Genomic DNA, 16,948 nt, shown 5'->3' on the forward strand with positions numbered 1-16,948 from the left:
GGGGACATGCCGCTGCTTCTGGGAGCTGCGCAGAGCCATGGCACGTGTGGAGCAGGACAAGCCCCAGACCCCGCTCCCTGGCAGGAGCTCGAGTGCTGGATTGAAACGTCTGATGGGCTGGATGTGGCCCATGGGCTGTAGTTTGGCCAACCCTGATGTAGCATCTCAAAATTTAACCAGTGTGTTTGAGTCTCCAAAATAAAAACTGACCTTCATTTTCTCACCGTATAGTCTCTCACATGCAGTCAGAATTATAAATATTCTTAAATATATGAAAACTAATCTTTTCCTCCATGCAGGTTCATCGTTGGGTCAATTATGAATCCATGTTGAAGGAATGCCTTGTTGGAAGAATGGCACTCAAACCTGTTGCTGCTACTACAGGTACATTTTATAAAATGGAATATTTTAAAATCAAATAAATTAGAAATTAGATTATTTGAAAGTCTTGGGACACCTGAAACCCTCGGGTTGTTTGAGAGTTGGCACTCTGAAGTGAGGGAGAAGATTTAGATACCCATATCCGACTTTCCCAAAGCCATCTGTCTATTGATGGAGCTATATTATAAACATAGGCTTCTATACATAGTATCCCTCTGTTTAGCTCCAGTTTGTCAGTCACGGAAGCAGGCAGTTCAGACAGATCATCTTCTTTTTTTATCACAAGATGCTACTTTTAATTGCCCCACATCCTGTGCCAGCTCTGCTGGGGTACTCCCTTTGCATAACCTAGAGCAGTTTGTAAAGCCTCAACTCATTTTCATGTGGTATTTCCATTAGATAATGTTTAAAGCCCAAGATGTCAATTATGGGCTCACACTTCCTAAAATATGCTTTGTATTTTATTAAGCAGTTTGAATAAGCTAACTACTTAGGTGGTAGTGTGTTTCCCTACCTGTGCTTTTTGGAGTTAGTTCAAGCTTTGAGGCTTGTTTGGTCTTTATATGGAAAAACATATTGGAGATATTACTATTTGTTCTGCTTAAAAAATGCTTGCTTACCGAAATCCAAAACTGGTCATTGCTGCTTTGGATCACTGGATGAGATAAATAAATTGTCTTAAAAAGTGCTGGTGTGGATTCCCAGAGGCTTCAAAGTCTGTTATATTCCTTTTGCCTTCTAGTAATGATCAAGTGGCTAGTAATAGCCCCCTCACCCCCCCCCAAATATTGCTGAACAGCAGGTACTGTTTTTGAGTAGTAAATATGAGAAAAGTAGTATGGAAACAATGACAGAATTAATATGTAAAACTGATTTTTTTTTTGTGACTTTAGTTTTTAAGTGGCATTTAATTTACACTTTAAGCAATAAGTCCCATGCATCCGACGAAGTGGGCATTCACCCACGAAAGCTTATGCTCCAATACATCTGTTAGTCTTAAAGGTGCCACAGGACTTTCTGTCACTTTAAGCAATGAATCTCTCACTTCTATCTCCTAGTATGGAATGCTAACAGGCATTGTAATCCGGATGTGATTAGACCTTTCTAGACCTTACTTAAGTTACATCTCTAGGGCCATATTGTTTAATTGACTGTGTGCTTTATATCTACACTTACGGAGGAGAAAGCAGGAGACTGTGTTTCAGTGTTGTATGCAGCTAATTCCACTGTAAAATTTTGTACTTAAATGCTGGAATTTATGAACGAACTGAACCAAACAAAACAAAACCAACTTCCAAGCTAATGCAGTTGAGCTGTGACAGATGAGTTGCTGCCACTTACATTAATAACCTTTTCAGAAGTACCACTTACATTAATAACCTTTTCAGAAGTACATTGGCATAATTAAAAATAAACCAAACTCAGTGGTATCTATTGAATCAATTACAATCTAAACTTCCCTGCAGTGGGAGGGATGCAGTGTTAAACAGCTGTGGCCACTCGTTTGTTTGCTCCAGTGCCATTTCTTTCCTGTGTTTGTTTGGCTTTTCTTCTTGCTTACTCCACCATGGCATGCTGAAAGCTTGTACTTTTTAGCAATATCTGCAACATAGGACTTCACTTTGCAGTGGGCCAGCAGTATGAAAATGAATAATTTATGTATTTATTTTTTTGAAATAATAAAATGTTAAATATTTTACTTTAAAATGGATCAAGGTGTATTTGCTGAATGTTTATCACTACAAGTAAGTAGCATTAACAGGTCTGCTTTCCACAATCTGCTGCTGTTTATAATCATATAATATTAGGGTCTCTGATAAATACCCTTCAGTCAAGGCTATGTTTGACATTTGAAATATGACAATATTCTCTTTTTTAAAAGTGAACATAAAATAAAAGCTTTTCAGAAGGAGCAATTTCCTTCAGGGGAAAAAAAATAATTTAATGCAGAATTCCATAGCAAAAGGTTTCTTTCCTGTTCTCATCAATTAATAAGTTAGCAAGAATATCTTAGGCCTTAAAGTGTCTGAAAGTTAATATATAGTTGAGAAAATTATCTTGCCAAAAACCTTTTCATTTTGAAGTTGGTGATATTTTTCTAGTCTGTTTAGAGTTCAGTTGTGATCACAGTTTGATGAGTAATGAAAGTACTGCTAGCCCTTGGCAGCAAAGGGCAAATATTAAAATTTCTCCTGGTTTTATCCCAGTTTTCTAGATAGTGATAAAATAGACATCTATTGTGTGTATTACACAGTTCTGAAGGGGTGTTGGAGTATTCGCAGATGGGATAAAAATTAAACACTTATGAACAAATACAGGCTAATGGATTGCAGTTATTCAGTAAAATTACTTGCTGAATTTTCATGAATAATTCTCGCTGTGTAGCTTGTTTGTTAGCAGTTCATGACATACTTGAAATCTGATCTGTTTGATCACCTAAGTAACATGGTCTGATTTTGTTCCCTGATGGAACATCTCTTAGAATCAGCTTTCTATTAGAAATGCTCTTGGAGAGGGAAATTAACTAATTTTAAAATGTGAACTAATATTAGCAGAACACCTTTGCAGTATTTATCCAGCTCTTGAAATTGCTACATTAGCACTAATTTATTAAATTATACTGTAGAATTGGTAAATTCCTTCAGTACTTCTCTCTCCCCCCCATCTTAAAAAACAAAAACAAAAAGGAATAGTACCTATTTGTAGCATATACCCTGATTCTACATAGCAATACATGTGGTATATGAAGTGATTGTAGAAGAAAATATAGTGTGGCATAGGATCTTCAGATGACATTGTGTGCTGTTTTGATCAGTTTCCTTTTGATGGTGAGAAATGGGTGACAGAGGGTGGAGGGTGAATGCTCAGACAATGGCTGAACTAATTTGAAATAATAAAATACAACAAATATACCAAGTATAAAAGACTTTGGAAAATCTTGAGTTCATCTGAAATGTTTTAGAGCAATAATGGAGAATGCTCCTAGAAGACAAATTGATAGTCTTAGAAACAGAAACATGAATTACAAACAGGAGTATACTTGTTTTAAAATTGATCAGTCTATCTGACATATTTTCTCAAAGAAGCTAACAAATGATCTGATTAAGCCAATTGTATTACCTGAGGTGGTTAGCTACAGTCATGATCAATAGTCTGTATTACATTTTTCTGAAAAAAACAACTAATGATGCTACATAGAGAGGCTCTTTGGGGATAGTTTTAATACATTAAATATTGAATATATTAAAAATGGGACTAACAAATACACATGCCAGTCATCAGCTGACCTCTTTTTATGTTGTATCTCCTTCCCCACTCACTTTTCACTTATTTTTCTTTAGATAGTCTGACTTGAAGAGTTCACAATCTTACTATATGATTTTACAGTGCCTAACATTCCTTAACTATTACAATATAAGTAACAGCACCCTTATCCTTGAATCAGTACTGGAATTCTAGGACCAAATTTGTTTTCCAAATGTAAACATCACACTTTCCCCAAATGACTACATATACTGTTTTTTATGAAAGATGGTCTGTCTGTGTTATGATTTAGCAAGTATATGACCAGAACCTACCTGGACCATTTTGTTTTGTATCCTTTACTTGTAAAGCCATTACATTTTTAATATGTCTCTGTAGATGTCATATAGTGAAAATGTAAATGAATAGGGAAAACAGTTGTCTAAGGTTTGCTCAAGTAATGTTTTTAGTGAGAAGAGCATTTTTCTACTTGTGCTCAACAGTGAAATGCTTGTTTTGTAGGTTGTGATGTTGGAATCATATATTTCATCCTTAAAAAGATTTAGAATAAGGACTGTAAATTTGAATGTTTAATCCAAATACGTATCTTTATTATAGGCAGCACATTCAGCCTATACTTAACTTTCTCGACACTTCCCATTATAAGATAGTGTTTTCAGTTATCTATAACTTTGTCAAACTTTAACAGTTTGGGCTAAAACTTTCAACGCTAGGTGTTTGCCTCAGGCTTACATTTTTGAAAGTTTCAGCAAAAATCACGTAGTTGTTTCTGAGAATTAGAGAAAAAATACATTGTCTTGCACATGATAAAAATTCTTACAACCATTTTGTTGAGAAGCTCTAGTGCCGCCATCCTTAGGATCAAGGACTTGAAATTGGGCAGGGGAGTCACTTTTGTGGCAGGGAGGTGCCTTTTGCTTTTTCCATGGAAAAACTGCATGTTTGTCCAAGTTAAAGCCTCAAAAAAAATTTGATTCCACACATGCTTAGTAGAGCCTTGTTAGTTTGGCAGCGAAATTCTCTGAAGATTCCATCTGCGCTAAATATGCTCCATCCCAGGACTTTCCCTGTAATTGCCTGTGCAACCATAATTCAGCCCCCTTGTGTATATGCATTATGATAAAGTCTTTAAATACACGATCACATATTTTTTTTCCATGGGATCTCTGCCTCATTAGTACATTGGCAACCATAATTCTGACATTTTCTAACTTTTGAGGGATTGATTGTGAAACCTTAATTTTCTTCTAAATGTAGTGTTTTGCATGCAATATATAAAATAGCTAAAGGACTGAACATTTCATTTTGGCTGTTTTATTTCTTGATCTTTAAGAAATGTTATTCTGGTTAATCTGTTTGAATATTGTGTTGTAACTTGATTCTTGATCCTTATTTAGTTTTCCATGACCAAAGCTTTTTTAGTCAAACATATTTGAGTACTGTGTCTTAACCGTAGTAGCTGTCTAGTATTTTGGTCATTGTTGGGTTTCTTGCGTCCTTGCAGAGACTTGCTGCGCTCTACCTGAAGAGAAGAAACTCTTAAATGGTAAGTTTTCAGATGGTAAGAATTTGAAACTTAAACTAAGGAATATCCAAAGAAGTTAATAGGAGAAGCAAACATCTAGTTCAGGGGTTCTCAAATTGGCAGTCGTGACCCTTCGGGGGTCACAAGATGGTTACATGGGAGTCGTGAGCTGTCAGCTCCGTGGGGCTGACAGCTCCTAACCCCCATTAAATTAACACCCCATTTTTAATTTATAAGGGGGGGGGGTCACACTCAGAGGCTTGCTGTGTGAAAGGGATCACCAATACAGAAAGTTTGAAAACCACAGCTAGCTGGTGAACTCTGCATTATACATTTCAATCTATGGTGTTGCTGCAGTAGAGACTGTTGGACAACTCTGAGAATTACAATTCACAAAATCTTAGGTAGGATTTGTGAATTTAGCACTGAAAGATGTTTCACCCTAGAGAAGTTTGCTTTTGGGTTCTAAAATTCTGAGTACAGCTATAAAAATACAGTCTTAAATTGAGATGATATCAAAGATGAGTTCATCTGCTCTTGCCTGCTTTGCTGCTTTAATGATGCTCTGTCCTCCTGTTTCCATTTGTCATCTCTGATTTGCATATTGTCTTATAAGGTGCCTTACAATATTCCAAAATAGTTCAGAGTGATGAGTTTGGTAGGGCAATGACTCTGTAGGCAAATGGAACAGGCAGTATGCATTCTGCAGTAATTAGTTTATTCACAGCCTTTGGAACCTGTTTTACTGAGACACAATGTTGGTTGGAACATAAGGTTTATCAACAACTCTTGTTAGAAAGTGCTGTGGGACTTTTAAGTTGGAAGTGGAAAAAGGGAGTAACCCCAGTTTTAGCGATCATGTGAGAAATGTCCCGCTTAACAGTTCATCAGCCTTCCTGTCCCATTTTGTTCATTGGAGTATCAGGTTTGGGTACAGCTATAGTGATACAAATTCTCTTCTGTCTGTGCACTACCTTCTGCCAACTGTGAATTGTTGCTTGTTAAAGTCATACCAGACATCTCGAATGACTTCACTAAGGCATTAAGGGGTTCAACTTCACTAATACACTACATATATTGCAGTACCCTGATACATGTGGAAAAGTAGCTTACACCATGAATAGGCCCATTGAAGACAATTCTATTACATTACAATACTTGTGGAGTAAAGTACTAGTCAGTGTTAGCAAATGTGGGGCAGTGGGGTTTGATAGAAGTGGATGGATAATTTAGAGCATGTGAAGTGCAGAGTTGTCAAGGAAAATTCCATTTTTATAAATAAGTCTCAACTGTAAGATATTTAACTCTTTTGGATAAAAACTGTGTTCCATAAACATAATTAGAAAGGTCAAGATTAACATGGTAGTAATTTTTTTTTAGATCATCTTCAAAGTTCTGTTCTTGCTGTAGCTTCATTTGTAATCCAGACAAATTCATTTTTGTTATATATGCATGGAGTTACAGGACCCACAAATATCACACCAGAATTGTTATCTTGTTTGCTGGAGTATATATAATCCTCACAATGATATAATTTCTAAACTAAATAGGAAATGCTTCTAACTTTAATAACTAGAGTCTGATTTCTCCCCCCCCCTTCCCAATTTATAGGTTGTTAGATACAGAGTTTTTAATAATATGGTATCAGTGTTTCCATGAGGGCCTCAGTTGGGGAGCAAGCCTCAGATTTAGTGGGTGGTGGTTCTTCTTTTGGAGGAATATTATTTTTTAGCCCCAGTCTGCTGTGGCAGCTGCTGTATCACCTGTGATATATAAACTGTTCAGGAGCAAATGCATAATGATTTGCATTTATTTCGCACATGGTGTTCCCTCCTTAGTTAGTCATAGGTTTGTAAGGCCAGAAGAGACTGTTATGATCTAGTAGTTTGATCTCCTGCATGACATACACAACTTAATTTCACCCAGCAACTTCTGCATCAAGCCCAAAATATCTGGTTGAACTAGAGAACCTGTTACATGATATTTGGTTTAAATGGGAAAATGAATACATTCCCTAGTTACTTATCCCTGTCCGGTATGCATAACCATCTCTGGTTCACATGGTTTGTTGTTTAATGCATCTGAAACTGATTTTGAAATTAAAAAATGGGCAGTTCTATCTGGAAAGGAAGCATGATAGATCAGAGCACGCTCTGTCCAACGTAATCTTTGTTCTTATCATGAAAGTGCGTAAGAAAGTACTGGCTATGCATCAAGCTAATTTTAGGAAAACATCACATTGGTTGCTCAGGGGATTGGCCTTGGCTGGCATAAAATCCTTGCTCTTGTTTTGATAATAAACAGCCATCCACAGCAATAACCATTCCTTCCCAACTCTATTGTTACCCTTCTGCCTAGTCTGTTCCACTAGAAATCCTGCCCTCCACTTGGTGTCATGGACCACATAACATTTCAGGCTGTTCATTTTTCGCCATGCCCACAATGACGCAGTTCAGCTTCTTTTTAGCATCAGTGTTTAGGAAGGAGAATTGAAATCACTTGAACCTATATTCTCATTTCAGATTGTTGCCTGAATATTATTCTCTCTGTCAGAGATCAGTATTGTTGCTCTCCAAGAAAACTGAATAGTGATTGTTCTCACTATTAGTTTCTCAGACTTTGGTCAAGGTCACTGTGATTAAAAAGTAGAAAAACACTAAAATGAAAGCTGTTTATAAAAGCAGCTAGCTGAATACTACAAAGATCTCTAGCAAGATGCTTAGTGTAAAACAAGATGCTTAGTGTAAAGCAAGATTTAAAATGCCTGGAAGTCTCTGCTTGGCTTACTGAGGTTAAAGCTGAATTAGTGTATGACATTAAGTTACATACCTGAAAGTCACTCTTACTTTATTTTATTTTATTTTATTTTATTTTATTTTTGGAACTCTGTAAACAAACATGTCTAAGTCTTGTTTGGGTAAGTTATCTGGGGCTAGCATTCTAATGCTTTGAAAATTAAATAAAGTAAAATATAAGAGGTAGTTAAGAACATGCTTATACATATAGCTACAATTACATTCCACTGGTTTCCCAGAGCACATGCCAATTCCAGTGTAACTTGGGAAGCTCATACACCAAAGTTTTTTGTGGTGTACCAGTTGCATGGAACTCAAGTATGTGAAGTGGAAGTTAGTTTTTGGGGGGCTTGGGACTCATTTCTCAGGGGGGCAATGGCTAAAAAGCTTGTGACTTCCTGATTACCAATGGAAATGGAAATGCAAACACCAGGTATCAAGGAGCTATAGCTATTGCATGCATTTAATTTTAAAACTTTCTGGATTTCATTCCTACTAGGAGTAGATGTTAACACTCTTGGATGGGTGACAATCAACGCAAATGTGTTAATAAATTCTGTTTTTTTGTTTTGTTTTTTTTAGGCATACTTCCTAAAAATAAAGTATTGGATACTTCTTCCAAAGATTTAACTCCAAGGTATTGATCTATATTTTTATAGTACACTTTTTGTACACATTTTGTTAAATAGTGTATACTGTTAGCAAATACAGAGTGTACGCTAATCCATAAAGCTCAAAGTGCTTTATGTAGGTGGGTATGTGTCATTATCACATCTTACAGATAGGGAAACTCATGCTCAGTTAACTTAAATGTTTTGCTCGAGGTCCCACAATGAGTCTGTAGAAATGAGGGAGAATAAAATGTATATTTAGTGACTTTGCACTAGCTGCTGCCCTATGCTGCCTCCTACATAAATATAAAGTTAGTTCTTGATTCAGGATTCCTCCCTATTTGTGTTTTTCTATAGTGCAATAAATATTATTTACTTCAAATGTAGAAAAATTCAACAGTATCCAGTATTTATTTTGTTAAAGTATGGAATTTTCTGATATTACATTTTTTTAAAGGACGATGGGTAAGTGCAATATACACTTTGAACTATACCCACCAGTGTATGATGCTTTGGAGGTTCCCTGTGTAGCAGCACTGATGCAGTTCTGTGGCACAAGGGAAGATTGGCTCCATATAGGCTAGTGTAGAATGGGAACAGAATACAATGGAATATACATGAAGTGTCCAATGTGACTCTGATTACATTGATCTAATTGCTAAAAGCCCAAGGAACAGTGACTGCAGGGGGCTGTTTGCATGTCCTGTGCACTGTCTGCCAGTTGGGGTTGATTCCATTCCTACAACCACTTCATTTTTCCCCTTTTCCTAGTCTACCTCAGGGTTTGTGCAATAAGTTGTGAATCCTATCATTTGGTATGGGGACTGAGGTAAATAGGGAAGAGAGGACAACTCAGACAGACTACAAAAAGAACTAATCTACTTGCAAACATTCTCATTTGCAGTAAGTTTCAGGGTTTTGCTTTCTTGTCCGTTAGTCTAAAAGATGAGTACGATAATGTAAGATTTAAACTCAAATTCTTGTCCGAACATAAATACTGTATATCTAATACTTAGACATATTGTATATCTAATACTGAGACATCCATCCTAGAAAGGGGACAGGATCCATGGAAATGGAAATGAAAATAGGGGTGAGAGTAGTAATATTTATTCCACATGGCCAAAAGAGTCCTCTTAAATGATTTCTATTCATCCAAAGAATGAACTGCTCACTTTACTCAAATGTCTATAATCAATAACCAGTTTCTTTAAACCAGTCATGTGCAATTGTATACACATTCATACAGTTAGTACAAAGTTTATGCGCATTCTTGCCTAATCGTACTTTCTAATAATATGATTAACTATTGTATGCTAACTAGTGATGGATAACTAGAGTTCCTGTTTTTTAATGTTGAATAACCTTTCTTAAAATAATCAGTTTTAGACTTCTCGTCAGGATATAAAAATATATATTTGGTATATTATTTCATAGAAAGGTCAGCTTGGAAATTCTTGCCATTTAAATGTATTTTTTATTGGCTCACAAGAATAATTCCTTTTTTTCTTAATATTTTACAGCTATGATTGGTTCCAAACAGATTATTTGGTCACTGTTGTCATATATACTAAACAAAAGGTAAATGCATTTTATCAAAAGAAAAGAAATCATGAAATCTTACTGTGAATGTCGCCAGATATGTTCTGTGAGTTCTTCAGCATTGTTCTTATGTTCAAAAAGTATTTGAAATAATTTCCTTTTCTATATAAGGGCATGAATTCAGAAATGGTGATAGTTGACCATCAAGATGGTAGACTGAGAGTAGACAGCATTCTGAGGGATTATTCATATCTCTTGCATATTGGTAAGTGCTTTAGTTTTGCTTTGAAAAACATTAACATTGAATTCTATCATTAGTTTAATTTTACTCCTTCTCTCCCTGCCCCCAATCTAGTAGTTAGAGCATTTGTGTATTTTTGTATCTTATGCTTCTACATTTCCTATCATCATCGTCATGTTCCTATTACGCCTCTGGCGTTTAGGGCAGTGACAAAGCTCCTCCACGCCTGTCTGTTTCTGGCAAGTCTTTCAATGGTTCCCCAGCTGTGCCCCAGGTTTTTCAGCTCGACTTCCACCAGGGTGGATTTGATTTAAATCAAATTGATTTAAATCGCTAGTCAGGAAGACTCGATTTAATCATGGATTTCTACCATAAAAGTGCATTTTTGTTGGTTGTTATAACCTTAATACATATTCTTCACAACACAGAGATAGATGTAGGTTTAATTTTTAGAAGGTACACACTATACATTTTTAAACAGTGATTTTTTTTTAAAACTTTTCAGATTAGTTTTACAGCTATATGAGAAAATGAATGCAGATATTTATGAAGTCATTGGGAGGTGAACTATCTCCAATTCAACAGGTTAATCATTAATATATTGAGGATTTTCTTGCCTTTCTGAATTAGGAGGAGAACATCACCAGACAGACATTTAAGTTGTTTTATTTAACTAAAACAACGTTATGTATTTTGGATTTTTTTCCTTCTGCAGCAAACATATAACATTTTAACAAAACAAGCATATGAATTTTTGAATTTAAACATTCAAGTTTTTTAAAATCAGGTTTGTTTTTGTTAAAGTTGTTTTTAACTAAAATAGTTAAATATTAAAAAAAAAAAAAAAAAATCGGCTATGTCAGCCAGGTCAACATGAGAAACTTAAAATATTGGCTTCTGCAGCTAACTCCGTCGTCTTCACCTTCATTTTCCTGTTTGTTCATAATCTGGAAAAGAGAAACAAGTTTTCCTGCTTTTTCAGGTCCCAAACAATTTCTCAATTTGGAATGAATTAGTCCAAAGGAAGAACATATTCTTTCTACACCAGCAGAAGAAGCTACTGCTGTTAAAAGTGAGATTATCACTTCAACCGTCTCTGAATCCAAGTGCTTATGTGACTTCCACCAGTTCACTGGTGTGACTTTCTTTAAAACATCATCAGCAAACATATATTTCTTGAATGGTTCGCCCTTAGCTCTGAAGTTTATTATAGTTGGCATTATGGAGGGATGATTGCTGGATGTCCATGTCATAGCCAACTCCCCTTCTTCAGCAGTTAAGGTTTGACCCTGGTACCGAGTATTGAGAATATTTGCAAGAAGATGAGCTGGAGATAGTGCTTGTCCCATTTGTTTTTTTAATGCTTGTAATTTAACTCTGTCATTGCATATTTCTCTTTTTAAGATCTCACTCAGTTCCTTCCAAATTTCAACAGCGTCAGCAATAAAACAGCTATTTCCCTGCATTTTGTTCAAGGCTACAGAAATAGGCTTCAGGATACTCAGCATGTGTTCAACATTTCTCTTAAGCTCAATGTTGATAACTCTGGCTGTGTCAGTGCCATCTATTTTTTCACGATTTTGTTCACAAACTGTCATTAGATTAGGCCAGTTCTTGATATAGTGCTCAAAACAGTCCACTACTGAGTTCCATCGCACGTCTGGTGGGAGAGTTAGCTTGGTTCCTCCCACTTTTTTCAGAGCAACTGCTGCAAAGTGGTTGTTACGGAAGTATTTTGCAATTTCAACATCATTAGCCTTTATTTCTGGAACACTGAAGTCTTTGGCTAGGAGGTGCATCAAATGAGCACTGCAACCATATGTTATTAGCTTGGGACTCTCTTCACACTCTCCTAAATTTCTTCTCATCTTGGATACATTTGCAGCATTGTCTGTGACCAAACTACGTACTAGACATTTGAATTTTTTTTCACAGTTTGTTATAGCTTTTACTGCTACTTCTTGTCAGTACTACTGTGTGTGCATTTCTTGATGTATCAATTGTTTCTGTAAGGAAGACATTCCCTTCTTCTGTTGTCTCACAAGCCATATACAACAGGATCATTGTGGACATTGCTCCACCCATCAAGACTCCAGGTTAACAATTTCACCCTCTAGACCAGGGGTCGGCAATCTTTCAGAAGTGGTGTGCCGAGTCTTCATTTATTCACTCTAATTTAGTTTCATGTGCCAGTAATACATTTTAATGTTTTTAGAAAGTCTCTTTCTATAAGTCTATAATATATAACTAAACTATTGTTGCATCTAAAGTAAATAAGGTTTTTAAAATGTTTAAGAAGCTTCATTTAAAATTAAATTAAAATGCAGAGCCCCCTGGACTCAGGCAGTGTGAGTGCCACTGAAAATCAGCTCTCGCGCCGCCTTTGGCACATGTGCCATAGGTTGCCTACCCCTGCTCTAAATCTTTTGCACACTGCTCAATTTCTCTTTCATACACTTTATCCAGCAGTTTTTCTGCGACATCTGCTCTGTTGGGTGGACTGTATCCTGGTCTTAATGACTGAACCATGTTAATGAACTGTGGGTTCTCAATCATACCGAAAGGAGCGTATGTTGCATAAACAAACCGGGCAATTTTTTCATCAATTACCTCTTTTTGTAATCTGCTGGTTCTTATCACCAGGGCCGGCTCCAGGCACCAGCCCTCCAAGCATGTGCTTGGGGTGGCACCTGGAGGGGGGCGGCGCTCACCCGGGGAGAGCGGGGCCGCGGCCGGGCTCGCCACCCTCCCCCCGGCGCTCCGGCCGCCGGGGAGAGCGGAGCCGCGGCAGGCTCGCCGCCCTCCCCCTGGCGCTCCGGCCGGCCGGGAAGAGCGGGGCCGCCCTCCTCCCGACACTCGGCCGGTCGGGGAGAGCGGGTCCCTGGCCGGGCTTGCCGCCCTCCTCCCGGCGCTCCGGCCAGTCGGGGAGAGCGGGGCCCCGGCCGGGCTCACCGCCCTCCTCCTGCGCTCCGGCCGGTCGGGGAGAGCGGGGCCCCGGCCAGGCTCGCCGCCCTCCTCCCGGCGCTCCGGCCGGCCGGGAAGAGCGGGGCCGCCCTTCTCCTGGCGCTCCGGCCGGTCGGGGAGAAACGGGGCCGCGGCTGGGCTCGGCGCCCTCCCCTGCTGCGCTCCCCGCTGGGGGGCGGCGGGAGGCTTTTTGGCCTGGGGCGGCCAAAAAGCCAGAGTCGTCCCTGCTTATCACAAACTTATCTGTGGTTGTTTCTGGATGATGGAGATTTTTTTTTTTCTTTTTGCTACAGGTGATATACTGTGGCTATGTGTCACACATGATGTGACTGAAACACTATAATTGTAGATAACTCTGAAACTATAGAAAATGATGGTGATCTTGAAGGTGGATAGTCTTCAGAATCCTGTATATTGAGGATGGATTCTCCTAAACAAAATAAGTCAATGCAGTTATTTAATTATTATTACCGTACTGCTCATTTAGTATTACTCATTGCATTCACTGACACTCAGTACTATATTAAAGGTGAAATTATAAAAGGAAGATCTGCCTATTTCAGCTATTTATTTTGTGTCACAAGTGCATCTAAAATGATAGTACCTTAGGGTACGTCTACACTTACCGGAGGGTCCGACGGCAGGCAATCGATGTTCTGGGATCGATTTATCGCGTCTGGTTTAGACACGATAAATCGATCCCGGATCGATCCCGGAAGTGCTCGCCGTCGACGCCGGTACTCCAGCTCGGCGAGAGGAGTACGCGGCATCGACGGGGGAGCCTCCCTGCCGCGTCTGGACCCGCGGTAAGTTCGGACTAAGGTACTTCGAATTCAGCTACGTTATTAACGTAGCTGAATTTGCGTACCTTAGTCCGAAGTGGGGGGTTAGTGGGGACCAGGCCATAGAGTAACAACTATATTTTTTGCTCAAACATGAGAATTCAAGAATAGTCCAGAAGGAAGACAGGCAGTCCTTAAGAAAGAAGTATGAAATAGAAGAGTTTACCAACCTGAAGATCCTGCATGTTCAGACATGTTCCTTTCATCATTGTCAACGCAGCTTCCTCGTGAGAAGGAACACTTCTCATGATGTTGTTTCATTCGGGCAACCAGGCCTTGCATTTCTTTGTTGCATTGTTTGCATTTTGCACGCATGCCTGTCTTACCCACAGGTAGAGGAACTTCATTAAAATATTCCCAAACTGGGTCTCTTTTACGGCCTGTTGCCATTATAGGTTTTCCATTTTAGTGAGAGAATGGTATGGTACATCTCAAATCAATGACGTCTACACTCAGAAAGACCTCAAGACTTCTGGAATATGCTGCTCAAACTCTGCCTGTCCCTCCCTTCTCACATTTATCTCCAGACTTCTTCTCCTTGTCCAGATCTGTTCCGCCCCCAACAATCTTCTGTTCATTGAACTTTTTGAAACTTTGCACTTTTAGAGAGAGATAAGGGATTGACTCTGTGTACACAAATTTGCAGAGAGACAGTAGAGTTGAGGTCTGTTGTTTCTCACCTCTGTATATTACTTATTTATTTAAAAACATTTTTGCTGTTAACAAGCATGTTATTCCTGGAGACACAAATCCACAGTTTGAGAACTGCAAATCTTAAGTATCTCTGATGGTATCTTCTAGACTGAGCACTGAGTCCCATTGGGTAGATCGAAAGATTAACCTAAATAATCTATACAGAAGCCCCTGGAACCCTATGAGATTGGGTCCCTAATCTATGAACTATTGGAACTCATTTACAAAACTTTTCTTAAACATTACATGAATATATTGTCTCATACTATAGAATTAGAATTTATAATCCCTATTCCATGATGAGATATCTTTGAGCTATAATGTATCTTAATTAAAACGATCTTTAGATAGGTTTTTCCCTCAAAAATCCGATTTAAATAAAAAAAATTATTATTATTATTATTTATTATTATTATTTTAAATCATTGAATGTATCCACCCTGGCTTCCACAGCTCTTCGCCATGTTTTCAGACGGCCTCATTTTCGCTTGCCTTCAGGTGTCCATCTTATTGCTACTCTGGTGATGGAATCAGTTTCCATCCGAAGCACATGACCGATCCATCTCCAACGCCTCCTGGAAATGATAGTGCTCAGATCCTCTTGGCTGCACTGTGTCAATAGATCTTGGTTTGAGATTTTTCTGAGCCAAAAGATATGGAGGATTTTTCTGAGGCAGGTTGTATGGAATGAAGATAGTTTGGACATGTACTTCCTCATTCCCCAGCATTCTGCACTATAAAGTAGTGTTGAAAGTACGCAGCTCTGATAAATCTTAAGTTTGGTTTTGGTGTTGTATTTTGATGATTTCCAGACTGTATTTAAGCTCCTGAAGTTGTTCCTGGCTTTATTGATTTTGTTCTGGCTATCCTGGCTACATTTCCCATACAAGATGTTAATTTATATCCTGATACTCTGGAGTTAAGTAAATTGTGACATATTTGTCACCTTACAAATATTAATTTACAGTGAATGCTTAACTTTTTGCCATCTCATCTTTGATCTTAAAGTTAATTGAACTATTCACATACATAATGTCAGGCAATTAAGACATGAAAGGGAATTAGTATCTAGAAGCTAATTTGGTTACATTGTTAAACTTCTAACAGGATATTGGTAAACACAGACAAATACACTTAACATCTACACTGGATTTCTATTACTATAAATGAATGGTTTACTGATTGCTAGTCTAGTACATCTCTTTGAAATTCACATACAAGTGAATTGTCTGGATACAATTGTAATGCTTCTTAAGTTGTTATGGGTCATACACAGGTTGGCTGGTCTGTCAGTGTCACAGATGCTGATAACTATAGAAGGAGAAGGCAATTTGATTTCCAATTATATCTAAATAAGAGGATGTGCATTTTCTTCATTTTAGAGCTGAGTTATGCAGTTCAAGAGGACATTACTGGTAAGGTGTTTCCTCCTCTTCTCCCTGTTCTCTACCCCATTAATGTCAAAACATGAAAACTTAAGTCTGTCTACTTTGTTCTGCCCTTCTCCATCTGGCTAGCACATATTTAACAGATAAATGATACCTTTGCCTATGAATAATGTTTTGACACAGCACGCTATTTTGAACAGTCAAACAAAACTTAAATTTTTTCAGTATTGTTGTATTTGAAGCCACAGGAATGAATGTATCATTTTCAAGAGATTCTGCATGGCACTAATGTCATGCCAATATTAAGAATATAGTTCTAAGAAACAGTAGTTCAAAAGAAAATATAACTGTGTCAGGGAAAATCTTGGTGTGCTGGAAGAGAGCCTCCATATTTTTTATGTATGCATATATCATTTATAATAAAGGACTCTCCGTAAAATTAGACCAATATTCAGTTAAGTAGTTGGAGAGTGAACATAGTGTTTGAATTTTTTAGAAGTGTTCTATTTAAGAGTCAGGTAGGGCCAGCTGCCTTCTTGAACTGTCAGCTTTCTTGAGTCATCACAATGGACGCTAAAGTTTTAAAGTGAATACATCTAGATGCCTTGGAAATACTTAAGTTAGAATGTCAGCATTATTCTGGTCCCCAGAGGTATCTTTAAAATGTGTTCCTTAGTAATTAGAAACATGTTCTGTAGTATA

General features: G+C 37.9%; 1 protein-coding gene across 1 annotated transcript in view; it reads left to right on the forward strand.

Annotated features, from left to right (window-relative positions):
• LOC135876372 (cytochrome b5 reductase 4) overlaps positions 1-16,948 on the forward strand; it is an 80,576-nt gene that overhangs the window by 15,792 nt on the left and 47,836 nt on the right. The window contains exons 4-9 of the mRNA XM_065401561.1: positions 300-374; positions 5,152-5,191; positions 8,548-8,602; positions 10,100-10,157; positions 10,290-10,383; positions 16,241-16,273. Coding sequence (XP_065257633.1) covers positions 300-374; positions 5,152-5,191; positions 8,548-8,602; positions 10,100-10,157; positions 10,290-10,383; positions 16,241-16,273 — 355 coding nt within the window. The remainder of the gene's footprint in view (positions 1-299; positions 375-5,151; positions 5,192-8,547; positions 8,603-10,099; positions 10,158-10,289; positions 10,384-16,240; positions 16,274-16,948) is intronic.

The sequence above is a fragment of the Emys orbicularis genome, chromosome 3 (genome assembly GCF_028017835.1).
Source record: "Emys orbicularis isolate rEmyOrb1 chromosome 3, rEmyOrb1.hap1, whole genome shotgun sequence".
Lineage (NCBI taxonomy): Eukaryota > Metazoa > Chordata > Testudines > Emydidae > Emys > Emys orbicularis.